The sequence below is a fragment of the Anabas testudineus genome, chromosome 22 (genome assembly GCF_900324465.2).
Source record: "Anabas testudineus chromosome 22, fAnaTes1.2, whole genome shotgun sequence".
NCBI classification, from domain to species: domain Eukaryota; kingdom Metazoa; phylum Chordata; class Actinopteri; order Anabantiformes; family Anabantidae; genus Anabas; species Anabas testudineus.
This window is the reverse complement of record NC_046630.1, coordinates 9,431,655-9,458,751: the sequence shown is the minus strand read 5'-3', so window position 1 is coordinate 9,458,751 and position 27,097 is coordinate 9,431,655. Positions and strand designations below refer to the sequence as shown.

General features: G+C 41.1%; 2 protein-coding genes across 3 annotated transcripts; one reads left to right on the top strand and one right to left on the bottom strand.

Annotated features, from left to right (window-relative positions):
• The first annotated feature begins 137 nt into the window (after window positions 1-137).
• Window positions 138-8,097, top strand: LOC113148118 (syntaxin-4-like). Its single transcript, XM_026339615.1, has 2 exons — window positions 138-5,638; window positions 5,777-8,097. The coding sequence occupies exon 1, from the start codon at window positions 1,153-1,155 to the stop codon at window positions 1,789-1,791; it is 639 nt and encodes a 212-aa protein (XP_026195400.1). The 5' UTR covers window positions 138-1,152; the 3' UTR covers window positions 1,792-5,638; window positions 5,777-8,097.
• Window positions 7,096-26,394, bottom strand: asap3 (ArfGAP with SH3 domain, ankyrin repeat and PH domain 3). 2 transcript variants are annotated; one of them, XM_026339613.1, is made up of 26 exons: window positions 25,986-26,394; window positions 22,995-23,067; window positions 20,789-20,934; window positions 19,294-19,368; window positions 18,906-18,955; window positions 18,279-18,402; window positions 17,444-17,529; window positions 17,010-17,085; window positions 16,137-16,223; window positions 15,796-15,905; window positions 14,912-14,981; window positions 14,732-14,819; window positions 14,357-14,405; window positions 13,485-13,651; window positions 13,204-13,337; window positions 12,993-13,084; window positions 12,712-12,892; window positions 11,705-11,790; window positions 11,459-11,574; window positions 11,298-11,365; window positions 10,541-10,648; window positions 10,153-10,369; window positions 9,712-10,003; window positions 9,262-9,472; window positions 8,976-9,107; window positions 7,096-8,664 (listed from the first exon to the last, which is right to left on the bottom strand). In XM_026339613.1, the coding sequence occupies exons 1-26, from the start codon at window positions 26,109-26,111 to the stop codon at window positions 8,590-8,592; spliced, it is 3,039 nt and encodes a 1,012-aa protein (XP_026195398.1). In that variant the 5' UTR covers window positions 26,112-26,394; the 3' UTR covers window positions 7,096-8,589. The 2 variants fall into 2 exon arrangements, with proteins under 2 accessions (XP_026195398.1, XP_026195399.1); XM_026339614.1 differs by having other exon boundaries at window positions 8,980-9,107.
• Window positions 26,395-27,097: the final 703 nt, after the last annotated feature.

Sequence of the window (27,097 nt, the reverse complement as noted above, 5' to 3'; positions counted from 1 at the left end):
TTTGTTTTTCTACATAACTGGTTCTTAAAAGTAATAACTATTGGATACCTTTGGAAAAATGCTTGGATCATTTGGTTCATGCTTTGCCTGCTACAAAGTTAATACTTTGGTAGTGAAATATTTGTATTCAAGAGTAATTGGAGAGAAAATACAGATGCATGTTTCTGCAAACACATGTTTTTGATATGGAGAATGATATTTTGACATGTTTTGGGCTAAATATGTTAGTATTGTTATATAAATTGTAGATACAACGCAAAATGTTTTTTTTTTTTTTTAGTTTAAAGTTAATATAGTATAGTGCTCTATTTTTTGTGCTTCTCCATTGCTTGCTAAAAAATGAGCAAACATGATGACAACAATGTAGTTAACATTTCTGTGTGTGTGTGTGTGTGTGTTGCCGCCCATTCTTTTGCATGCTTTTTGGTTAAACTGAAGATGTGTAGTTTGCAGGAAAGCTGCGAGCTGTCAAATGGGTCAACAGAGGGGGTGTGTGTGTGTGGGGAAGAATGAGTACCGGGAAATGGTGACAACATTGTGCAGCTAGGTGATAAAAGGAGAGAAAAACTGGAGCATCAACCCCTCCCTCCTGCTTTTGCCATCTGATGTCGTGATGGTGTTGCTATGGGCAACCATCTGAGAAAAGAAAGAGAGAAATGGAGAGACCAGCTGGTAAGAGGGATGGCAGCAGTGAGGCTGGAGGAAGAGAAAGTGAGCCAAGCTGCATCAGCAAACAGGAGTGGGGCCAGATGCTTCTGCAACTCTTGCCTCACTCTGCCTCGCTTGACTGAGCAGAGCTGATCAAAGCAAAGCTCCAGATGATGATGATGATGACGACGACGAAGCAAAACACTCAAGCAAAGGACACGACAGCCTGCCAGCATCAGCAGCACAGAGGCAGGTTGCCCAATCATCAGCTGACATGCTCATGACTTCAGCAGCCAATGAGCTGCCAGCAAACTCCTCCCCAGCACAACCACTCGGATGCAGAGACAGCACAAGCTTGGCTCAGATTTCTTATTAATGAATGGAACAGTTCCCAGGCTGCATCACTGCACATCTCTGCACTCTCTGCTCGGCTGCTCTCTGCTCTGACACCAGAAGACAGAGTAAAAACATCAACTGCAACGAGGGCAGTAGCACTACTTGATCATGGCTATGGAGGGAAGACAAAGAAGCACAGAATCCCACGATGAGGACACAACCGAGGACATGGCAGCAGCTATTCAAAACATGGATCCACATTCTGATCTCCACACACCAGATTCACCTTCTCTGTTGTCATCATCTCCTCTTCTTCCTCCATTAGCCATGTCAACTTCTACATCTGCCTCTGCTCTCCTGGCGCTGGCATCTCCAGCCACGAGGCGCTCCATTTCCATGGGAGACTTCAGACGAGTGACAGGGGCTCTGCTAGCCGGTTCTGAGCCTCCATCCACTTCTGCCACGGCCCCCTCGTCCAAGCTTGTCACCCCAAGCTCCAGCATGGAGTTTGAGGCAGCTCGGCGGCGCCTCCTGGAGGTAGAGGAGCGTCAGCGTGTCATCAGAGAGATGGAGCGACGGCTGGAGGAGCTCAGGGAGGTCTTTGTGCGGTCAGAGCAGGAAGTGGTGATTCATGGGGAGTTGGTGTCACGGATATCTAGTGCAGCACAGCAGGGGGAGCTGTATGTGGCCGAGAACAGCCAACGACTGAAGAAAGGCCTGAAGTTCAAGAAACATCGACCCACCATTGTCTTCTCCTCCATGCTCGGACTACGCACGTGCCTCCCCTGGCCTGTAAAGCTCAAATAAGACACTAGAGGCTTGCATTTTCACCATTGCTTTAGAAATGAGCTTTACATAAACAGGATAGGATAGACTGACATTCTTTAGCTATCACTCATTGACATGGCTGCTATCCAGCTTCCACTCTTCTGCGCTTGTATCCTGAGGCTGGTCCTCCAGGTCTTTAGAGTGCCTACACTAATCCCAAATGCTAGTAAGGAGATTCTTTTCCTGTGCATTTCAGAGAACATTCTAGCAAACCAATCAAGCCAGTGCAATGTGTACAGGATGTCATTATCTCATAATTGTCTTCAGAGATACTTTGCTGCTTTCAGTTTGGTGAAGTGTTGCACTTGGGAGAGATTGTTTATCCATGGTGGTGCATAGATGAGTCATTTTTCAGGTGATGTGGGGAAGAGACGTTCAGGTTGTGAGATAGCAGGAGTTCTGCTGTCTTCACTTATGCAGCAGTGATTGAAAAGTCAATGCGGATTATGTAACGTTAATCTTTTTCAGACCATTAAGATGAGAGAATAAGAGGGGAAAGATAAAGAGATGAGGAGAATGAGGGAAGCGTTGAACTCTCTGCTTCACCAGCCTATTAGAACAGAAGGGCAGTGAATGAGGAGGAGAGTTGCTACAGTACGGTAGGGACTGCTGCACTCTTATGTAACACTAAGGATGCTGTAAAGAGTCAGGACATGTAGAAAGGAGTTCAGAAAAAGGAAAAAGAAACATACACACAGTGTGGAATTTAGATGGCTGGCACAACAGACTACTGGAAATGTGCCTTGCATTGTCCACAGCTACTCGTCCACTTCCACAGCCCCTGCTTTCGGCAGCACTACATAAAGAGAGGAGCTAACGCTGGGACAATTCCACCTGTGGCCTCTGTCACCTAGCAACAACTCGTCTCTCAATCCAAAATGTACTTTCACAAAACCTATCCAGCAGAGCACTGTAACTATAACACTACTAGACAGCTGTAGAATCCATCAGAAGGATTTAGGAACGGCGCTGCATTAGATCAGCCTATAGTCTAAAGTAATACTGATTCAAGCTTGTGAACCTGCTCATTTATTTGATGATTAAGGGTTACATTTATGTTAAGCCGTGCATGCATAGCTAAGGTAGACCGTCACTGTTTGCTGATTGTTTCGTGGTGCTGTATGTAACTTTGGCAATTTACTGTATGTAGACTTGCAGTTTTGCCCTTTTGAACGACACCAGTATAGTGTATTGTTCACAGTAACGGCTTCACTGATATCTTGTTTTTGAGACATATAAGGTCGTTAGACAACATGTTTTCATTCAGGGTGTGTATGTTGAAGACAGAACTGCTTGTTCTGTTGTAATCCTCAATGCATCCTCCACAGAAGTCCCATATATAGTGGATGACCTAATTTCTACATATAGATTTCTCTAGTTTTAGGCCTAATTCTTTTTTTATTTACGCTAATTGCTCTTCGGATTAAGGAATGACTGCATATCTCTCGTATTTCTATTCCACCAATCCCTTGCTTCTTCTTTGTAGGAAGTCAATACACCAGGGATATCTATTTTTGGCATTTTAAAGGTTAGGACAGAGAAGCTGGCATTCGATGTCAGCATTTGTTAGAAAAAGCATGTGCAGGGATTTGAGTGCATGTTGGTGTGTGCTACTTTACAAAAGAATGAAAAGGCATTGGGAGTAAAGAACAAAGCAGCAAGGGTGTTTAGGAGAGAGGCACATGTGTTGACTGTGTCATTTCTCAGTGTTGGGTTTCCATGAAGTCATCAGGTGCACTTTTTTCAGACTTTTAAATTTGATTTCTTCCTTAGGTGACATGTTGCTGCATCATTCAAGATGTATTAGGAATGACTGTGTTAATAAGGGCAGACAATGATGCACTGCTGCCTGTGAATAGGCTGCCTGTATCAGGGACTCACTGGGCAAACATGATGTATGTGAAGTTAGTCGCAAGGCCTAAATGCATGTATTTAATAATGACAGTTGATGCAGATCATTAATAACGAGGCCACAGGTTAGCTTAGGTTTTGTTCTGCAAGGGCTTATACGGTCAGTTTGCTAATGTTTACAGAGAGTGCACTTAAAGGGACACTCCACTGATTTTAAATTGGAAAGTACTTTTCATCAATAGCACCACTTCTATGAAAACAGTTGTAAAATGTCCTCTGTGACAGAAGGAAATCATTTAGAAAAAGTAACCTTGATTAATTGAAAACCTGACTAATAAACTAAAGAAAAAAAGGTGTGAAAAAAGTCTGGAGTTAAGAAGCAGGCAGGTTTAATGAGTGACTCTGACCAACTGCATTGTGGGACAAAAAGCACCAAATCACTGGAATACCCCTTTAAGGAAAGAAAAGGTTACAGATTCAATGTTACTGCTTTCAGGTTTCTGATAGGTGTGATGACCTTATCATTGAATGTTGATTTAACTTGCTATAGTCATTCCACATCTTTGAGCACATCTATACCAAACAATCTTCAGCTAAGACAGTTGCCAGCAGAATGCTTGTGCAGAGAAAATGATCTCGTAGGCCTTAACCATGTATTCACGGTCCTATGTAGTTTATAGTAGAGTTATAACTGAATGTATAGCTGACCTATATATTGTTTTTTTTAATATGCCTTATGCAATGTTGTGCATTGGCAGGATAATGACAGTGATGATACTAATGAAGAAGGTGATGGTAAACTGGTCAGCTCATGACCATCATAACCCTTATCCAGAAACATTATTAACTGGTCAGAAGTTTAAAAAAAAAAAAATGTTGTGGGACTATACACTTGTGTGTTTTCATGAATGAAAAAGACTACTTTTCCCAAAGACCTCTGGGCCCACTTGCAGAATGAATGTATTGTTATTTGTTACTCAAGTGTTTCTGTTGTTTTCCTGAACACTGAATATAACATACAGTCACATCTACCTTGTTTGAACCTGTGATTGGCACTAAATCCTCTTGTATTCTCTTCCTGTCCACGGAATTATATTTAGGGTCAGATTAATTTGCTACAAGAGATTTTAACCCTAAAATCCAAATCACAAAGTTCTGGAGAATTGGAAACTACAGCTACAGCTATCACAGCCCTTTACTGACAACAAATGCTGGCTAAGCACAGGTCCAAAGCCACCTTTCTGATATTTATTTAGCCTCTGATTGTTTTAATATTTTGTGTTTATGTGATGGTGTGGTATGGTTAGTATTTCTCTTCTGTAGAATTATGCTACGGACTTTGTTTCCCTTAAATCGAGTGTTAATAATCTTTATTCACAGTATGATAATACCTTCCTTTGAGATCTGTACACTGTAATCTACTTATGTATGAATGTTAACTCACGTTTAACTTTGATTTGCGGCACATTTGGAGACAGTTTGCTTTCAATTCCAAATGGTGAATGAAACAGCTACTTACATAGTTACATCGCCTTAATGCCAATAGTTTTGACTTGTTCACAGAAAAGACATTTATCTTTTCAAAGTGAGTTAAAAATCTGCTGGATTGAAAGTTGATTGTCCCCAAACCTTTATGATCTACTAGTACTACTACTGAAAAGGCTTTTGCTTTTTTTGCTGCACAGTGGAAGAATGTTCTGTTTTATGCTTAAATTTCTTACCACTTATTTCATCTTCTTGATACTTGACATTTACTTGACCATAGAACTACAAGACTAGTAAATATGAAATGATAGATTTCATTTTAAGCATTATCAGGTTTTGTACATACGCTGGATTATTCAAATAAATTAACTATACTGTTGCAGAGAAATGACTTGCTCTTTTGTTCTTGTCTTAGGCTGGAGAGTCTGAGTCCTAAATGGTCACAGCTGTTTTCTACTGGAAACTGCTAACAGCACATGTTCCATCTCAGGTGGGATCTACACAGTAGTGTGAAATCAGCAGAAAACAGCTTTGTGATGTAAAAACACATGAAAGTAAAAAAAAAAACATTTAACATCTCATTTTGTCACTAACTACTTATATAATTCAATTAATTTGCCTGATTTAGGCAAATTATGGTTGGATAGTCCTGCATTCAGATGGACACGGCAAACTTACAGGTAATACATCCCCCATTTTGCTCATTTTTGCAAGACAGGATTTGTAAAGATGCATTAAGCGTTTTTTGCTCTTGCTCACTTAATGAAAGGAATAATCCGTGTAGATGGGTTTTAGACCAGCAGATGTCAATATCTGGGCTATTAAAAGTTAAAACATCCTCTATTTTATTTTTGGAGATTACACACCCTGATGCATGCAAAAGTGACATGGCCTAAGCCACACTTCTATTCCATCTGGGAGAGATATAAATCTAGAGATTAGAGCAGGCTTTACTCTGCATTTCATGAATTACTATTATATTTTACCATGTATCTATTACATTACATTATATTGTACATAGTGAGGGTATTAGGCAATAAATATGTATGTCTTAGAATACATTAGCAAATAAAAACAGGCCTGGGAACATATAGGCAAATGTATATGGGCTACTCAGTTGTCAGAGGCAAATAGGTTGTGGCACAGCATCATTATCCTGGCTGTTAGTGAGGTGGCTGGTTATGTAAGTGGAAGTTTGCAATTTCATTATCCTGGCTTTGGGACAGAGGGTCAGGGCTAAGTAACGCCAGGATAGAGCAAAACGGATGGAGGGCTGCAGGAAAACTGCCATGAGAGATAGGTGCTGAGATTTAGCTTTTGTTGGTTATGAAGAGTACAAGAGTAAATGTCAGGTTTATGTACATAAATTTAACTTTAGTCTGCAGGTTGTTAAATCAGGAAGGTACACTAAGGACAGTACCGTATACTACCACTCAAAAGCTGTGGTCACTCAGGGATTTCCTTGTTTTCCATGAAAACAAAAGGGTTTTTTTAGTATCCAGTTAGCCTTTTAAAATGATAAACTTGCATTAGCCAACACAGCACGTCATTGGAGCACCGGACTAATGTTTGCTAAGAATGGGTATCTGTATCCCTTTGTTGATATACCATTAGAAAAACAGCTAATCATTTACAACATTAACTACACTGTCTTTCTGATCAATCTGATGTTATTTAAAAAAATCTGCTTTTCTAGTTAAATATTAATCCATTTGATTCAAAACTAACAATAAGCACTTTGTTTTCCAGCATTCTGAGATTAATAAGTGTCGGGTAGGAAGTAATGGGCACTAAAGCCCTGTCACAAATCATTGTATATAGGACATTCCTAGGAGGCAGGTTTTATGCGCCCACACTCCCTAAATAATTAAAGCAATGTGTGCTGCTTGTACTGAGAATGAGGAACCCAGTACCAATCAGCTTATACAAGACAAAGATATCACCTAATTATCACTACAAAAGCCTGTATGGCACTTTATTAGACATGTGTATATAATCCCAATTTACTAATGTTTACATTTGACAGTTCCTTAGCTGTCAAATGTAACCATAACAAGAACACGACAGCAGAAACAGTGGCAAGCAAAACAGTCTAACTAGCTTTTAGTTAACACTCAGAAATGATTCAAAGGGAGTGAACACCTTCTGTCTGCACACCTTTGCTCACCAGTGTCATTGTTTTCACTTTAGTGGGACAGGATCCGTTCCGAACGCTGATTATGCAATTGTGACTATTCCCTTTTGTTCTCCTCCCTAACAGCCACAGACAACCAACCAAACAAAACACAAGACATCAAATTAGCAACATGAATTAACACTATCGGTAATTATACAACTGTATATAATGCATAACATATTGGAAAACGTGATATTTACACTGTACATCAGTGGACATTTTTATGTACAACAAATTGTGTGATACTGCTGTGAACAAAATGGAGCAATTACATCTGAGCCCTCCTTTCTTTCCTAAGGACTCCTAAATCCTGGACGTTCATCTGTGTGTACAGTAAGTGCAAGTGTGCTTTTGTACGTCTCCAATGATACCCTCATGCCTACAGTAAGTAAGTGTGTGTTTACTGAACAAATTACTGCACTGGGATGCTGTTACTAACAAGGTATCTGTAAGTGCCAATTCCTGGTAGAAGACCCAGTTCTTTCTTCTAACACACAGTTGTTGTTCCAGGTTCTCCAGAGACAGATGCCTGGAGCCAAAAGAAACTGTATCCTTCACTCTCTATGCAGGCAGTGAGCTATGCCCAGAGACAAGAAGGCTGAGCTTAAGTTTCAGATACCTCCTTAGGCCACTCAGACGCCTGGCGTTTTGTTGGAGACAGACTGGCAGGCACAAAGCCACTTTTAGAGTCCCATGGCAAGCTGCAACAAACACTGGGCAGGTTTTAAACTTGCATCTCTCTAGACACTATGATTTAAAAGACTAGACAGTTTCCATTCAGAATAAAAAGCAGCTGCAGAGTTTAAAGTGCCTTAAAGAGTTTTTTCCCCTGCAGGTCGGTTTTGCCTCTAGGTACAGGTCCTTGATTAGCATAGACAATTTGAACATCTCCAGTATTCCATGTCATCGCTGATTAGAGCAGTTTCTATGAATTCGTACCTATTTAGAGTGTTTCACAAACCAACATGAAAATATCATCCTTATAATGAAATGCTTTGTGAGCTGTTGGTTTCCAAGATAAGTAAATATTAAAAGGTATAAATCAGTGTAATTTATATTCTCTGGTATCTATTGGCTAAAACATCCTTAAAATGTTCTTAACTTGCTCAAAGACTCAGGTCTTGGTTAGACTCGAGGAAAACTCGAGCCCTCTCAGGAAAATAAAAATCCACTTTGTGATGACAGAAAGGTTCCCGAAAGCATCCCATGCTGGTTGAGTTGTTCTAGTATGACACCATACAGTACTTCCACATTTCCATGTGCCCTCAGTCTGTCAGTTTGTGTACATAGTTGACAGGAAAGGTCCCACTCCTGTGTGGGTCCCCATCTATGTGACCAACCTGTAAGTATAAAGAATGACCTTTAAATTATATGGACACATTATATAAGTCTTATATAGCAGCTTTAGAAAATAGTCACATCACACTATGTGTTGTAGACACCTGACATAAAATTCATCATCCTTGACAGACAGGACTGTGCCTCAATGTACTATGGCATGTTTTTACTGTGTCAATATGTATCGTTTATTTGACAAAGTATGAAGAAAGTGAAAGGGTTTACTTGAATATTACATTCTTAAACAATATATTATAACAATAATATTACATTCTTAAACAATGAATGGAGTGAGAGTTGTAGTTGCACTTACCCACCAGTGGGAGTCAGTGGTGCCCGTGACCACAATAACCTCGTCTTTGAAAAAGGCGAGCTGCTCAGAACTGACTGCTCTGCAGTCCACTAATGCCTTGACACGCTTCTGAGGGGGCCTGCTGCCAGAAGGCTACAGAAGATGTGATTTATTTCTCAATGTGCCACCATAAAATGTTTGACAGTAAAATCTCAGGTGTTATTCTCTCTAGACAAAAATAAATTCTTCTCAAATTATAGACTGTGACTATGGTATAACAGTGTAAATACAAAAAACGTGGTTGTACCATAGCATTCCTGCGAGGTCGATGGGCAGAGGACACAGTAGGTGAGGATGATGGTGCTGGAGCAGGGGCTGGGGTAAAGCTCGGATTATTCCCCGTTAAACTGCAGTACAGCTCCTCCTGGCTGCCTATACAGCTGGGAGATGTCACACCACATTTCCCCTGGTTGCCTCCTCCACTGCTGGTCCTACGATATGATGTGGTCTTCTCTGAACTACAAAATGATGCAGAAGTAAGTCTGTGGAATTATAAATGCTGCAAAACTACGGATAACTGAATAATAATTTTCACTTGAATACTATTAAAGCTTATCATACAGGTGGTTTTAGGAAATAGAGATATTTAAACGTAATTTTTAGACATAATTTTCCTTGATCATGTGTACGCTTAACACTATCATGTTTACATAATTCTATCAATAGAAAGGTGTAAACATGTAGCAGTCTGTCTTACCTGACAGGTCCCACGTGGCCCTGAGAGGATGTCTGCGTGACACTGCTTTGGGATCCAGAACTAGCACCAGGTTGGCCCTCCCAGGTCTGCTTCTGCCTCCTGAGCAGACCCCGTTGCCCCTGTGGAGACCTTGGAGATCTCCCACTTTGTCCTATGCTCTCTGTGTTGGGCGAAGGAGGACTTTGTCTGGCTTGTATCCGGGGACTGGTTGAGTGGGAGGCCGGGTTAGAGCAGCGTCTTGGAATGGGGTTTCCTTCTTGTACTGTGACTGAAATCTGGGGGTCAGATCGACCTGTGAGCAAAAGAAAATCACTGGTTCAATAAATAGGTTAACTTATATGTTAATACTGAACTCATGCAGACACAGTACAATAGAATCTACGACTGATTATTTATTCGGTGGCATTACTGCAGGTAAATGTAAATCTATTTTAAGCTCACCTCTTTGGATGGATTTAGCTGGCAGTGGTGGTGGTCCTGATAAGGGGGCACTGTTGGCAGGAGAATTTCTGTATGGGAAGTCTAGATTCTCATAGGTCTGACAAGGCCTGCTTTTTGTACCAGCATGGGCACCATTACCCACATTCCACTGGGCAAAGGAAGTTCCACCTCCTCCATTGTTGAACAGTGGAGAACGATTTTTCGGTAGTGGGCTCACCTGGGAAAAAAAGAAAAGGTTAATATCTGCAGTTACTCATCCATTTTTTTTAATAATCTTTTCCACATTAGTGTAGGATAAAGTGGAAAAACCTCCAAACTCTGTTGCAGTTTTTATATTGGAGACTGAAAGTCAGTAATGTGATCAGCCACATGGGTGTGTGTTGTTTACCTTCTCATCCAGGTCATCCTCACTGTCGTAGAACTCCTGAGACTGTGTCTCCCACATGAACTCCACATGGATCTGGGAGTTAAACTTCTCAGCTTGGGCCAGTTCCAACTAAAACGCATCAGCACAAACACTCAATACTCCTACCTAAACAGTAGTAAAAAGTTTCTATTTCTTGGCTGTTCTTGCATTTCATGTTTCAGTGGGTGTTTCAGAAACTCAAATAATAAAACAATGGAAAAATAAGAATAAAGGAGTTAAATGAAATAACCTTTGAAAATAATATGATAATAATAATAATAAATAATAATAGTCCAGAACCACATCAAATCTAAATGCAACAAGAGGTAAACCCCAAAGCAGCTCAACAGTGCTGCCAGTCAGTAAAAGGAATGAATTGGGAGGCAATTTCATTGTGAAGCTTATAAAACAAAGACATGCACAATCAAACAGGATATTACAACACAGGGCAGATGGCCGGTAAGAAAATAAAACTGTTTTATATGTGATACACAATGGGACCTGATGAGGATATGATTCCTTGTCCTGGGACTGGGTCCTTTGCTGAGCTTTGCTGCACAGGGAGTTATTTTAAGGTAGTATTTCCAGCTGTGGAAGTTGCCTTGTTTTGATTTTGGTGCTGAATTTCTGGTGGGTTTTTTAATGTTGCAACTTGATTCCTTGGTTTTACCTACTTCCTAACTGTGTGTGTTCTTTGAATATATGAATCAAAACTTGGAAGTAAAATTGAAGGTCTCACCAGCTCGACACAGTGCGTGTGTTGCAGTCTCCGTGCAATATCGAGGGCCGTTTCTCCTGCTGAGTTCACTACAGGATAAAATAAATTTTTCTTTTTTATTATGCAAGCATTTACCTATTGCACGGCAGTGAAGTAATGTAAATACAGTGCAGTATAAGTACCTTTTTGTAGTTTTGCCTTTGCTTTTAGCATTAACTTAAGAGACTCAGTCTTGTGATACAGGACGCTGTAGTGAAGAGGTGTGTTTCCTTCTGCGGTTCTCTTTTCCAGACAGTTGCTAGAGTGACCATACAGATAGATAGATGGTGTTAAGTAATGTAATTAAGTCTAACAAAACATATCAAGAACTTAATCTTCACCATGCTAAGGAAATATGAATCATATTTTACTATTTGTCAGTGCCTGACCTGTTCTGGCATAGGAAATCAACCAGCGACAGAGAGCTTTGTTCCTCTAGACGCACCCCAAGGTGCAGAGCTGTCTCTTTGGTCTCCTTAAACAGGAAGAAAAGAACTAATTAGGCAAAGCGTTTGACCCCTTCAGAGTGTGAGACACAAAGCGTTCTCACTCAAGGTCACTGTCAGAGGTCTAAAGAGGCCACATTGTTGGGTTTGTTGGTGCAACGACTTATGTCTGTGTTCAAAGAGTGAAATCGTCCCTACAGCTATAAGCACTATCTATCTATGCGAAGTGAAAAGGAGGATCACACAGACGGAGACGCACATGTGTAATTCAACAAGCTTGTCTCACATGTTCTCACGAGACGTGAGCTCTGACCTAAAAGCTGAAACAATAAACGAGGACTAACCAACACAAACAAACATGCACACAAACGCACACACACACACTCAAAGCGGAACCAGCCATGTCACACAGCTTGCTAATGCAGAGTAGAAAGTGTATAGTGGGGGGGGGGAGAGAATGTCATAAGAAAGAAGAAGAGGTGTCAGAGAGGCAGCAGATGTGAGGAAAAACAAGATGAGAGGATGAAGAGAAAATAGGGAGGGAATGTCTAGATTATAGGTCAAAAGAGATGGGAGGGACTCTGATTACCCACCCACATAAGCCATGCTACACAAGAAGACAATTAACACATACTTTGCATACTGTAACTATCCTCACACCACTGTCTGTGTTATTTTAACACCAGGCGATTGTATTCTCTTTCTAGCCATTTCAACCACAGTTCTGAAGAGAAAGGAACACAGTTGTTTTTAAAAACTGTCAAAATGTACTGTGTGCTGTAGCTTAAAACAAGCAAGGTGGGCGGGTCTGTCAGGGTGAAGCTGTCATTCAGGCTACATGCCTGACAATTGTGGGAATGATGGTTTCAAGATTCATTCATGCACCCTAAAAGGAGACAATTTAGAAGGAAATGCTGGTGTGGAAATCCCCCTTGCAGTTGTATATTCACCTGTCCGTCAGGCAGCACAAGTGGTTTGGCCAAGTCGGCTCCTTCAGAGTAGAGCTGCAGAAGAGAAACGAGGTCACGACTTTTCACAGCTTCATACAGTCGGCTGGGATCTGCTTCTTCTCTACGTAGGACGTAACGACGGTCCACATATTTTGCCACAATGTACTCCTTTCTGGCATTCCTGGTTGTAAAAAAATAATTTAGTTTAGTTAATTAAAACTACAACGACTATAATAATATGAATAATTAGATTTCTGGGTTAAATGAGATCAGGAACCTACATGTCACTTTGTGGCAGTGGTTTGACGGAGTCATTTGGGAGGCAGGCCTCCATGATGTCATTAAATCTGGTGTTGCCAATACTGACAGCCAACTAGAGAGACACACAATGCAGCCACAAAGATGTGACATAAAGGAATTTTAGTGAAAGGCAGACAGTTACATAATGTCCGTAATTAGGAAATCCTGACGGTTTCCATGTGTGTTATGTACCAGAAGCTCTGAGGTGCTTAGCAGGTCCAGAGTCAGAGACTGGATCCTGGAGTAGTGGACGCCCAACTCTCTGTGGATACCAGAGCACTCTATACAGGTCAGGATGCCCAGATTTGTTGACAGCCATGTTGGATCTGAGACACACAGAGCAAAAAGACGATAGATGTTAGAAACATGAATCACTCAAACTGCTTAAAATCATAACAATCATTATTTGTGACTTATGTAAAGCTCAGAACATTTAATTCCTCAACTATCATCAACAGCAATGACTGGCTGACCTGGAGCCCCGCAGTCAGCACAGGCCTCGTTGCCAGGCATGTGTCGAAGCTCTGCGATGATGGCTCTGGAAAGTTCCTGGAGCCCACTGTCCTGGACGTGGAGCTGGTCTCCTCCCAGTGCTGTGTTCAGGGCCTCCTCCTTGCTGTTCTGCAGCACAGACATCCAGCTGAAATACAGAAAAACATACAGTTGGCACCAAAACAAACCAAAGGATTGATCATTTCTGTCTCTCTCTGGAGATCAAAAGTAGCCCACCATGTGTTTTGCATGTGTTTTTTTCTAAGTTGTCCAATGATAAGTCATCATCACTCTTACTTTCTCAATTTTATGAGTTCTCCACCAACCAGAGCATGAGCTCTATGTCTTTCATTTCTCAGGCTCCAGTATTATTTTGTATAAATCATTTCCATTTCCCTCAGCACATTGCATCAAAGAATCTGCCTGGGGGCCCACACACAGGGGGAGAGCAGGGGACAGAAAACCCTCATCCAACACCACATCACAACACAAAAAGTTCCTTTACTTGCAGTCTGTGGCTAGAAAGAGAAGACCCGCCCAACACCAGCTGGGCCAGGGGGTTTCTCTCAGGACAGTTTCTTCTTCCTGTATCTTCTTATTTTGCTCTTTTTCTCCATTGCCAGCCATAATTGCCCTTCTCTACATACAGGACCAGACTGCATACTCCTCCATATTTACATTTCATGTTAATTCATTTCTACTTTCTGAGTGAAGCTTTTTAAAACTTTCATGTTTCTTGCTTCTTTCATGTGTAGTTCGAAGCTGAAATAATGTAACGTAATACATTGTTTACACAAGGAAAAAATGCACACGTAATGTGTGTCATGAAGTCGAAGATTTATTCAATGCTTACATCACACATTCCTGCTCATCTTCTGCCTGGAAATGGTATGTTCGATTGTCTATAGAGAAAGAGATGGTGGTTAGGCAATGTCAGTGGATGTTGAAAAAATAAATTACTCAATAGAAGATGGAGTGAGGAGGGTGCAAAAGCTGCACTATGCACAGGATAGTGGAAACACATTTCGCATGACTAATACTGGCTTCAAACAAGCATGACACACACAATCACCCCCCCTTTCAGGTCACAGTAATGACGTGAAAGTGTAATTATTTCAATAAACATGATCTGATGTGCTTTTCTACTCATGCTTTCTATTCATTGCACACAGCTGAAGGTAAGGTTGCACATGTTGAAAGTAGAGTCAAAGCTTAGGAGTGAACCTACTAGTGATCAGGTCAAAGATCCTTCTGTCGTCCGGGTTTGGTCGCACCTGACAGGTCAGTAGGTTCAACTTGGCTGGTGGTCGATTGATCTGAAGAAAAAAAAACAACACATGAGCTTATGTCAGTAAGCCCTAAAAAACTGGACATAATAAAGCTGATAATGTGGCCCATGTGTCCTCACCGTACTGTGGGAAATGGTCAGGTAGCCAAATTTGACTCCACATTTTCTCTTCTGCCACACTTTCCTGATCCTACACAAAGAAATGCCAAAAGAAAAAAAAAAGCACAGTTAAACAATAATCAAACATACATCACCATATTAATATAACAATTATCAGCTTGTGCGGTTAATCACTGTGTATGCTTGGTTGGAGTTATAATGAATAATGTGTTTAGCCAGCTTAGTTTTCTTCTGTTCACAGTGCTTGACTACTTTCCGTTTTCATTATCTTGACTGAATTATGTCAAATGGCGGCAAATGTCTTCTGTTTTGTGTCAGTGGCCTGAGGAAAAGTTTACTCTCCTCTGTCTCCCATTTGCCCTACTGAACCACATCCCCTCTCCCTTATCACACAATCATCTAGGTCTGTGTATATGTGTATATGTGCGCGAGCGTGTGCATGACACAAAAGTTGGATCAGCTCACTGAGCGAGTCTGCCAATAACTTCCACGGGAGGGGCCCCTGCTTGAATCTTCATCTCAAAATAATGAAGACCAGCTGGGCCAGACAAAGCCCGAGTTTCCTTCCATTTTTCCTCATGCCTTCTTTGCTTACTCCTTGCACAGCTCGAATCATTACTGCCATTGATGGTGTTAGTGATTTGTTTCATTTGTAGAATATAAACATGTAGAATTTAGAGAAAAACACTTTCTGCCGTGTATGAACCAGTACACTTTACTTATGATGTATAATGTTTACAGCACAGTTTGACGTTAATGTGTATATATAAATGCTGTTCACATTTTGCATCATTAACTCCAATATTGTCAGTTCTTATACAACACTTGTATTACAGCTGCTTGTTATGTGATATTTGCACACTATAGTGGATGCTTTTACAAACCCGTCACTCTTCTTGAGCAGGAAGCCAGATTTCTCCGTCCCATACTTCTTGTTGCCCTGAGGTTGGTGTATACTATACCCACCGCCAGAGTTCTTCCTGTTCAGGCACTCCTGGGATACAAACAGGGAGTTGGAACTTAACTTCAAAGGTTTCATTCAGCCCATGCAGATCATTCCCAACACAAAGTAATCAGATCAACTAGCAAATTAAACAGTCTGCCACTAGACCTTACTGACCCACTGATATCACAGTATCACTGAAGATCTCATACTCATATAAACTCATATGGCAGACACATTATATCTAATGTGGATAATAAACTGTATTATGAATAGAAATACCTCTTTCCCCTCCACTTGGAGAAGTATCCTGAGAGAATCTCTCAACTGAGTGAGCTGTTTCACCTCCTCGTCCTGGTCCTGACGCACCTTCAATATACACAGCAATCGCAGAACTCAGTTTATTCAATTGCAGTAATAAAAAGTACCATTTGTTTAAAAATGAGCATGTTTTTTTGTTTTCCGTTTTCATTGGCTCACATGCATGTGCACCAAGATTTGGGTGTGGAGTGACAATACATCAGAGCTTTGTGCAATGGTCTAAATAATGCAAAACAGAGCTTTGCACTGGAGTGGGTGTAGTCCCAGTCCTTTACTTTTAATACTAAAGCAACAGAGTGATCATTCTTGTATGCATCATAGCTGTTTAATTGAAAAATCCTATTTTTCCAGGGAACCCTAACATAGAGTCTTTCCTTCTTCAGGCTGAGATCTGGCATGTCTGAGCGGGTCAGTGTTCTGCACATGGCGAACCAGAAAAACCTCTAACGTTCCCAGCACGGTTAATAGTTTGTTTCCAGTGCTCTATCCAGAAAATAAAACAAGACCAATTTTATGCAGACTGGAAACCAAACCAGTTGGAGTGGTTGGAGAAATAGGTGTGCATGAAAATGAGTAAAGCTTTTCATTTCAGGTTTTGGAAATTTGTGGGAATGGATTTTTGGTTTCTGTTTCTGGGTTCAGCTGAGGTAGGTTTGGAAGAGGGCTATTGCGAAAGACCGTTAAACACCTACTTAGACACAGTTGTACCCGTTTCTGGGTAAATTAAGGAACATCGGCTTCAGTGTATCAGGGCAACAGAAACTAGCACAAAGACTGAACTATGCCCTTTTAATAAAAAATATTTTTCTGAAATCATGACTAAGCTGCTATTACCGTGTACATAGAAGCAGCAAGCTTTTCAATGAATGGAGTGAGATTCTCTGCAGCTTTCAGGCCATCCTGAAAGAAACTGAGAGCAGACAAAGAAAAAAATGCTGAGTTGTGAAACTACTTGAGTCCAAACACTCTAACTGACACCAATGAAAATATTACATACTGAAAGCTGTATAAGCAACTTGTGTTACCTTGTATAAACTACCTGTATGATTAAAATGGCTTAATGGGTAACAACAGAAATAGCTTGTAAAAGCAAGTGAAAACCAAAAAACCTCAACTATTATACAAAAGCCCTCACTGAACACCTGTAGCTCAAATCAAATCCATCTGTTCTTTACACTGAGAATATTTTTCTTAATCTGCGTATTACACACATAGAATAAACTGACTATGAGTCAAAAATAGCAAAGTTGATGTTGAATGAGACTGACCTGAGCTGGGCCTGGAAATATTTGATGAGGCTCTGGAGAAGATCAGGGCCCTGACGCACCTTCAGCTCCTGGATCTTCAAAAGATACTGAAAAAAAAAAAAAAACACAGAAAGTATGAAAAACACAGATACACAATATTAGCTAAAAGTCAAAACCCATCACAACTGAATATAAAAACTAGGCATGTAGCTATTATATTTCAGTCAACATAATCCAGGACTACACCTCTGTTTTGAGCATGTTTTTTATTGTGTGGCTGTTTGCTGTCTAGGACTCTGCTCTGTATTGTCTCAAAGGTCATTTGCTTTCTGACAGCACTCCGGCCAGTCGGTGAACTCTGTTTACAGCAGCTAACAAAAGCCTTTATTCAAAAATATAAACATCACATACATAGTGAGGGCTTTATTGTGAATAATTTCCATCCTGGAGGAGGAAAGAAACAGCTTGCATCAAGTGGAAATTCCATTTTCACTGCTACTCCTCCTTTGTCTCAACAGCTGGCCTCAGTCAGGGTTAGACCACTTTTCTCCTCAGGGTTTTCTCCAACTACAAGTGCACTAGCAGCTCAGACTGTATAACCTGTATGCACTGTCAGTGAATTTCACAACAGTTTCCTCCAGTTTTAACAGTTAACCAATTTAATTATTGTTTGCTTTTCTAAAACACTTTTTTTTTCCACCAGAGACACAAAAGGGATTAACCCTGACCATACAGTGGATTGTGGATGGGGTATGGAATGCACTAGCCAAACCAACCATGTAAACTAAATCAAGCTTACCTCAGGTATGTGAAAAGTCTGTCAAAAGCCTGGTATTTTTTGGCACTACTCCCTCACCTCACACATTTGCAGCTGAAATGTTCTCCTCTCTCTTTCCATGTCCTCCCCTCCGTCTGATCCGTCTATTCTGATCAGCCCCAGCTGCCTGGTCTTCTCCTTCCTCTCCTTCTCTAGCTTCCCTCTGATGAGGGGAAAAAACAAGGAAAATGTTAGAATTCATATATATCCACAGTTTGTCAACTTTATCTGTAATGATTAACTCATTTCCATGTTAGCTGACTCTTTCCTGCTACATAGAGTGAACGTTTTCCACTAAAGTTTTTATCTTTCTCCATCATAGAGAAGGGAGGGTGGATGAAAGACAATACAGGAGAGGTAAAATCTCTTTACAACAGTATAAAACACTTTCAACCACCATCCGAACAAGATCAAATCATGGCTGCAAAGTGCAAGTGCCTCAGCTTTATTTCAGAGTAATACAATATGAGAATGGCCGTGGGGAATGAACTATCCTCTTATTAAACTCTGATGTTACACTTGTGTGACCTGGTGAAATATTAGCAAGAACCATAAATGTGTGACACGATTCTCCTTGGGTTTTTAGTCGGAAAAGCAATGAGACTTAAAGCTGAGACGCTGGACTTTAACCAAACAGTGCTGCGGTGAGAGAGTGTGGACAATTACATTTTTATGTCGTACTCCTTCCAGCTCTTCTCCATCTGTTTCTTGAGTTCCTGTAGTAAAAACAAAGACAACGAAGAGTAGATGTTTTATTGTCAGCACAGAAGGGTTACTGCATACTGCCTGATAGGCAGACGTATCAGTATGATTTTATATCTTTAATAAAATAGCATCATAAGTGGTTTACAGTCCCTGTACAGTCAGGTGAAGCAGAATGTTAATGCTTATTATATTTGTTATTATTTGAATGGGTGGAGCCAGACAGTTGATGCACAGAGACATGATTACTCACTATAATAATTAGTCTGTTATCTGGCAGAACAGGATTTCGGTAGCACTACACAAAGCAGAAATTGTATCGATACTGAATGAATGTAAAATCTACACTCACTAGTCTGCTGTCCCGGAGCTCTGACTTCAGCACATTCTCCAAAGGGAACGCCATGATGTTGTTAAGGTTTTGCACCTATAAATATGCAAAAGCAGAGAAAATGAATAAAGAAAGCTTGAATTTACTATATCATGCATGACCCTTATCTCCTGCAGCACAAGCAAACAGTCACACACACTTTTACTGTACCTCCCTATGGGCTGACATTTCTGGGAATGAGTGTGGAAACCCTAAAAACATGATGATTCAGTCATTTTGAACCGGTGAGTCATAGTAGAAAATAGTGGACAACATTTAGCACCATTAAGATTTTTGGATCCAAGGGGGAGTATGACGCAATGTCTTTAATGGAGTGTTGAGGAAAGTTAAGAGAAAGTAGAAGCTGGGATTTATCTAAGATTTATGGACAGAGAGAAGATAAACTGAACTGTAGAGCTGGTGAGAATGAATCACCTAAACAGGTTGCACTTTACAGTAATAAATAATTAACAGCAATTACTCCATGCAAATAAATTTGTTCTTTATTCTCATCGCCTCATGTCCACATGTCACTGTTCAAATTTACACAATCAGTTTGTAAATGTCTCTTCAACCTCTCCATGGATCCTGGTGGATTACAGCCAAGCTCAACCCTGCTCTTAACATAAATATTATCCACGAGCTTCCCCTGCTGAGCTGGCCTTGATATACTGACATAGAGGCCTGGTTCAACAGTTGAGGTAACTTGCAGATAATGTAGTTATGACATGGGGAAATACCAACCCCCAGTGTCAACATGCAATGAATGTACCTATTAATCAATGTCTGTATACACACACTGAGACTGTGGAACAAGTAGCAATTACTCACATGTGACATCAAGGGACACACTCAGGTTGATTTTGCAGTGTAATTCTTTAAATCACCCTCCTGTTAGTCTTTTGGATCAACTTCCTTCTACATCTATGAGGCCCAGTCTGACCTGTAAGGCCTCGACTGACACGTGTGGGAGTGTATCAGATAGTGTGTGTGTGTGTGTGTGTGTGTGTGTGTGTGTGTGTGTGTGTGTGTGTGTGTGTGTGTGTGTGTGTGTGTGTGTGTGTGTCTGGGATGAATTATCATCGCCACAGAAAATATCAGTGGGAGGGCTTCACACTGTCCCATATTGCGCAGGCAAAAGATGCAAATATGCAGTAGTTGAAAACCTATTTCCCGGGCACATACACACTTTTTGTTCTGGCATAATAAACATGCACTCGCACACACAAACAACTATCTCACAGGGACAGATTTGCAGTATATCTTCCTTCCAGACATTTCGTCATGTAGGGGTTTTATAGCCACGAAAGCGTCCAGTTTCTCATTCCTCTTTTTGTTGTGTCTTTATTTTCCATTTCTCTTCCCTCAGTCCTCACCATATTTTGTGTATATGGGATGTCTAACAAAGACAGCTAATTTGAGGAAACCTCCCCTTTCCCTTCCCATTTTCTGCTTCACTCTTCTCCTCTTTCCTTACCAGATTTTTGAAGAGAGCTGTGACCTCTCTAGTGAAGACAGCTAGGTTGAGAAAGCCCGTGGAAACTTCGTTGTTGTCCTGAGTGAGATGGCTATTTCCCAGGTTCTCTAGCACCTCTATATATTGCTCCTTATTGTCCACATGAGCTGAAAAACAGCACACAGAGAGTATAGACATAGGAAGTTAACAATTATTCAGGCTTGGGTTAGATGTGCAGCAAATCTAAACAAGGCAGACTAACTTGCCTAGTGAGAGTATTTCAACAAGACAAGCATGTGGGATAAATTAGTAGTGGTTTCCACCTATCATGGAGCACAGGAGACAGGCAAGCATGTAGAAACTCATGTTTCTCTGGGGCTTGTAGGTCACTTTGCTAAGGGTCATGACCTTTGAGGGCTCTCACTCTGTTGAATTCATGTTGAAATAAGCAGATGGAAAAAAGGATCTACACTCCAACTGGCATCACTTCAGTTACCATTGTACTCATCAAGGTTTTACCCTACAGCTCGTTCAAAGTGAGGCTTAGAGGAAGACGTCAAATAAACACAGGTTACAGTTCATGCCATGGAAGTCGTCATTTTTTAGTCAGCAAATGCCGCTACCTCATGAACCACTGTTCAGCGCAGTAATGTAAAAATATCTTGTTGACATTATGCAATCTAAGCATTAAGGTTATTTGTTGAAGTTGTGGGCTCAGCACAATTTTAAGAAGTAGCAAAAAACACATGATCCAGACATCTGTAGAAGTCCCCAAGAATACCCGGGCTATACTGACATAAGCAAAAATATATGTATAGAATGAGTACCATATGCTTATTTATTTTGCTCTGGTTTCTACTTGTGTGAACCGACTGTAGCTGGAAACAGACTACTAGATGGATCAAATGCAAAAATGGAACATTTTGAATAAAAGCTGAATTGTGATTTAAGCAAAGAAAGTAGACATATTGCAGGGTGAAAATCTAGGGGAAACAGGACAACTGAGCCTTTGTGGCTGCATGGTCATTAAAAAAGTGTTATAACAAAGACAATTCATTAATCTATTAAACAGCAAACAGCTGAGTCACAAAGAAGCTCAGAGGGTGATTTTACATTTGACCTTTAACTAACACATACCAGCACAGCAACATTTTCACTACTCTTCCAGAACACACACAGACTCACAGGCCTCAGAGTCTTGGCAGAAAAGTGGTACTTAGAGGTTTATGGGAATAGAGAACGAAATAAGAGAACATCAGACCGTGTGTGTGTGTGTGTGTGTTTGTATGTGTGACACAGGCCATCAGAACAGCATGGGGAAAGAGTGGGAGTTTGTGCCTGTAAGCATGGTGAGTCAGACTGTCACTTAACATCAGGACTAAGTGAGGGGTTCAGCAACATAAAGGGTTAAACTGAGTGTTGGTGGTGCTCCTATCACCACATTACTGGAAGTAACCCAGATGCTTCTACTTATTGTGAAGAAAACAGAGGTGAGTGGATAGAAAATAATGATGGAGCACTTGTCTTCAGATGCTTTAGCGCCGATATCTGGATCTGGTTGCCTAATTCTGAGCAGCTGTCTCTGTGACTCATTTTTACTAAAAACTATGAGTTGAAGCCTTGAAATGAGAAGCAGACTCGTAAGTGAGAAGAGGAAAAACAACTACAGGATATGTTATGCACTTCATCTGTTTCGCACCATTTGTGAGGCGAACACTCACGTCTTGCGTCACTTGTGAGAGATTCGATGGCAAGTTGTGGTGACTGAAATCTCCCCCCCCACACAAGACAGCTACTCAGTGACCCTATGGTTCTGCTAGGTCACTGCACACTGACTATTTTGTTGTTGCCTAAGCTGCAAATAGCGTTTACCTTAACAATGACAGACAAATACATCACAAAACCATAAGCTCTCTGTATATGTAAACACAATCACCTATCATCCCACGCACCCTGGTCTCAGAACAAGGGGCCTCACTCATAAACACCACTACCCACATGGACCTGATGATGTCATCTGAGCAGGCTTGTACAGTGAATTATAGTATACAGACTCCCCTATGCACTGCACAGATCATCCTGCCACAGTAGAGACTGATCTACATCTTAAAATCAGTTGCAAACTACCACTACAAGCTAGCAGGCATACCTTGAGATGGGATTGTTTTCGTACACGTGTAATGTACTGTATGAACCAGACTATAGTGTGTTATGGACTGAAACTTACAGAGTCCAGATGTATGTATAGCTTTGATCATCTTCTTCATCCTCTGCAGAGTTGTGTGGTCCATCTCCAGAGACTGCAACACAAGACAATAAGACAAAGACAACTGTGTGAAATTAAAAATCAAGAATAAAATTAATATTTGGCACTTGACTATGTCTTCAACCTTGGGGTGGGTGTTAAGAGGAAAATAATAATTGGACGATTTCTGGAAATCAAATTGAGAAACTGGGTCTGATAAACTAAACTAAACAAATAAGTTTAAGCAAGTTAACTTCTTCACATTGATACAAAAATCCTGTAACATCCAATGTAACTTTTACAAAGTAGTACTGGTTGGACTTGTTACCCCAGCAGATCACTACATCAGTATAAGGAGTACAGGGAAACCTATGATAACTGTCTAATGTCTGTAGTTTTACAATACAGTCTACAGTATATCCTCTTATTGTCAAACCTAAATCATTCAAGGCTTCCCCCTTTTTATTTTCTGGCTCATTCTTAGAAACTTTCTTGGATGTAAACATTAGTCCTCAATTGTGCTGATGTGTTTGCGTTATTGTTCTCAGTGTTTGTAGTAATACGTTGTGCGTGTGCGCCCATTCAGTTACACGGCACCTAGTTTTCTCACGGTGTGTGACTAAGGTGAACATTGACTCAGCAGTTGCCAGCAAGACAACTGTCTGTGTTACATAGTCATGTAGATTTCCAGATTATGTCATCACATTTATTTTACCAGTCTGTCGCTTCCCCATGTTATGATCACACTGGGTTATTTTCTGATAAATGTAACACACTATGTGAATACAGATACAAACAGACTCTGATTCACTGATCAGTCTCTTCCAAACCATAATAAACTACATCCTGTTTATTCTCCTTATATAGGCGACTTGTTTCACCATGCTAGACATGTGGCACTCCACCTACATGCCACCAGAAATAGTTTTAATGAGCCAGTAACACAGACTTAACAGAGCCTCTGCCTTGTTAGATAGTGTTTTCTACACGCCCCAGTCTTTCCTGGTCAAGTCCACTCCCTAAGCTCCCTTATTTCACTAATTAAAAGGCGATATGTAATGTGACTCTGCCGACAATGAATGGGAAAGTGATTTAGTGGAGACGGGATATGGGAGTTGCTCACTGCTGATGCGGTTTCCTCTGCTTTGTAAGATGGTTGGCAGAATGGGTAAATAGTACAAATAAGGTGGTGCAGGTCAACGAAACAGGTTGTGTTTGCTGAATTTTGTGAAAATGCAATAAACTGTCAAAGAACAACACACACATCCCTTCAGAAGAGGGCAAGGAGCTCCACCCATAAGTGTGCTTGTGTGATGAAACTACAGGGCTTATTTTGTGTCTGTATGTGTGCAGGGTTGTGTACACCTGCTGTCAGGGTGTGTGTATGTCGGAGCAATACCAAAGCATTTATTTAATGACTAACAGATATCTGATCCTTATTTACCACATTAACTAGGCCGGGTGACACACACATTTCAACAAAACTTTACATTTGTTCTTAAAAAACAACCAACACAGACTCCCTTATATCGTATAACTAAAGGAAATGAAACCAACCCTTAAGTCTTTCTCCTTTTATTGTTGCCTCTAATCAGAACTAATAAGCAACAAGCAGCCAAGTGTGTGTAAATAGTGTCTGATTCTGTAAACCGCACACATGCCCACACATTATCCAAGCCATTAATCTAGCCGGTTCCTGCTGAGCAGACTAAACATAATAACCATAGATCTATAAAGGGACTGTTGCATTTACATCTGTGTGTGCCTGTCTGTCTGTCTGTCTGTCTTTGTCACATGTGTAGGATTCCAGCATGACCCTCCCCGAAGCAGCTATTCCAGCTATGTATTTTCTACAGTGTCATGGCCATAAGTAAGGACATTAGCCTGAGATCAATACATCAAACAGCTATCCAAAGCTGTTCTCCTTACAAGTCTTTACAAATAATACAGATCTAACTGACTTCACTGACTTCATGTGAGATCCACTGGAAAACGGTTATGGAAAGTGCTTGACCATAATGTTTTGTCACAAGGACGGGGGACAAGTCATGAACAACTTGTGTGCACACTTGGATTATTTGTTTTATGGCTCAGTTCAGGGTAGCCTCCCTCTGCTTCCTCGTTTGGTCAAAGAGCTTTGGGGGAACAGATTCCAAACAAACACAAATGGGCACACGCACACACACACACACACACACACACACACACACACACACACACACACACAGATCTCAAAAGAGACCAGTTCAAACAGACAAAATGACCAATGTGGCCTTCACGGACATGCTCACACGCACGGGCAAACATGCACATGTGCGCTGACACTCACAAAAACAAGAGTTGAATGTGTCAAAGGACCACTTCTTAGTGTCATGACTGCTGTGGGCCTCATCCAAGACTCCCATGTAATGAAAGAGGAGACCAAGTAAACTCTGATGTTGCATTACCTCATCCAACCTTTACTTCAGTGCTGAACTAGGTCAACTTGTATTAAACCACTATAAATACTAACATTTAGATAAGTCAGGACTGTACAGCTGCACTCACCACGCACAGAGAGCAAACACTGACAAGCAGCCATGAAGCATAACGCCTAGTTCATCCACTCTTTCACTTTCATTAGCTTCCAAATCTAATGTGATCCAGTCCAGTTCTGCACTGAATCCTGCATTAGATGTTAGAGTTACAGAGTAGGATCACTGATGAACACTGTGCAGTTGGGTAGAGTATCATGAAGCTCATTCACATAGATAGAGTGGACTAAATAACAGTAGCACATGTGGGTATCACAGTTCAATTCAACAGCACTTAACCTTATTTTTAACTTAAATACTGCCCAGTCACTGAGGAAAGGTAAGCTGGCCTACAGGTGAGTCTGGATCCCCTCTCCTTCAGCCTTGGCTGTGCCATGCATGCGGTATGTGGACAGGTAAACAACAGATCAGTGTGCATGTCTCCCTCCAGCACTCTCACCTCCTCCACAGCTGAAACTGTGTTCCGACAGTCGCTCATTTTGGATTGGAAACTTGAAGTCCCCGGCGAAGACAAATCCTCGTTTGTGAGGACCACAAAGTCCGAGATACTTATTCGCTCCGGCATGTTGCGAGACAGCGACAGCAGAGTCACTGAGGAGGAAAGGGAGCCCGAGTTGGAGGCGCGCACTTAATTCCCATTTGCAGGAAGAAAAACCCGTTCACTTCTCCATTGTGCGCACGAAGGAAACCGAACAGTGACCGTACTCCAGTGGAGGTTTAGCCCCAGAAGCGTCTTTAAGGTGGAAAATTTTCCGAAACCGCACCTGAGTCCTGGCCGAGTTGAGACTCCACGTCCACATAGCCAATGTGCGCGAGTTGAGGTGGAGGTGAACCAGCGCGCTATTGTGCGCCGACGGAGGGAGGGAGCAAACTCCATCATCACGTGGGAATGTTTGTGCTTTCGGTGTGTGTGTGTGTGTGTGTGTGTGTGTGTGTGTGTGTGTGTGTGTGTGTGTGTGTGTGTGTTTGTGTGTGTGTGTCCTGCACTCGTCTCTTTCCATTCTTACTTCTCATCTCTATGCAGACTTCAGAGTCCGCGCTGTGGTCGCCATGGATATGCAGAATCCCTCATTAATAGACTAAACCGAACCAGAGGAATTTCAGTGAGTTGAGAAGAGCTGCGAGGAATTAGAAAGAATCAAGTAATGTCAGGTCTACCTAAAACTTGAGATGCAAAACAGGTTAATAAAAATCAGACACTCCAAATACTCATACTCTTGGATTTTGCACACACTTGTCCATAATTACCACATACCTATTTCAAGTAACGCTTGCTTTTTAATTAGCAGCTAAGGGGAACAATGTGTCTTTGCATCCTGGTCCCCTTGGCTGAGGCTCCAAAACTCTTTTTCATCTCATGAAAAGACATTTTTCTATGAGGGAGGATTTCTCTAGTCCCACCTCCCCCGACCTTCTCTTGCAATCATCTGACAAAGTGGAAGAAAATGAAAGAGTGCATTAGAGAAACTACACAAGTCACATGAAGAACATAAGTCCTGCATGTCTGGTCATGCATTGTCATGTCTGTCAACTCAAAGAAAAGAGGTGTAT

What these genes read in the sequence shown, in the direction of transcription:
- LOC113148118 (XM_026339615.1), top strand. Translation starts at nt 1,153, where the DNA reads ATGGCTATGGAGGGAAGACAAAGAAGCACAGAATCCCACGATGAGGAC.
- asap3 (XM_026339613.1), bottom strand. Translation starts at nt 26,111, where the DNA reads ATGCCGGAGCGAATAAGTATCTCGGACTTTGTGGTCCTCACAAACGAG. An exon ending in TGACCATTTCCCACAGTACG is followed by an intron (nt 14,820 to 14,911) that starts GTGAGGACACAT and finishes TTTTTTCTTCAG; the next exon opens with ATCAATCGACCACCAGCCAA. An exon ending in AGCTAAATCCATCCAAAGAG is followed by an intron (nt 10,004 to 10,152) that starts GTGAGCTTAAAA and finishes TTTTGCTCACAG; the next exon opens with GTCGATCTGACCCCCAGATT.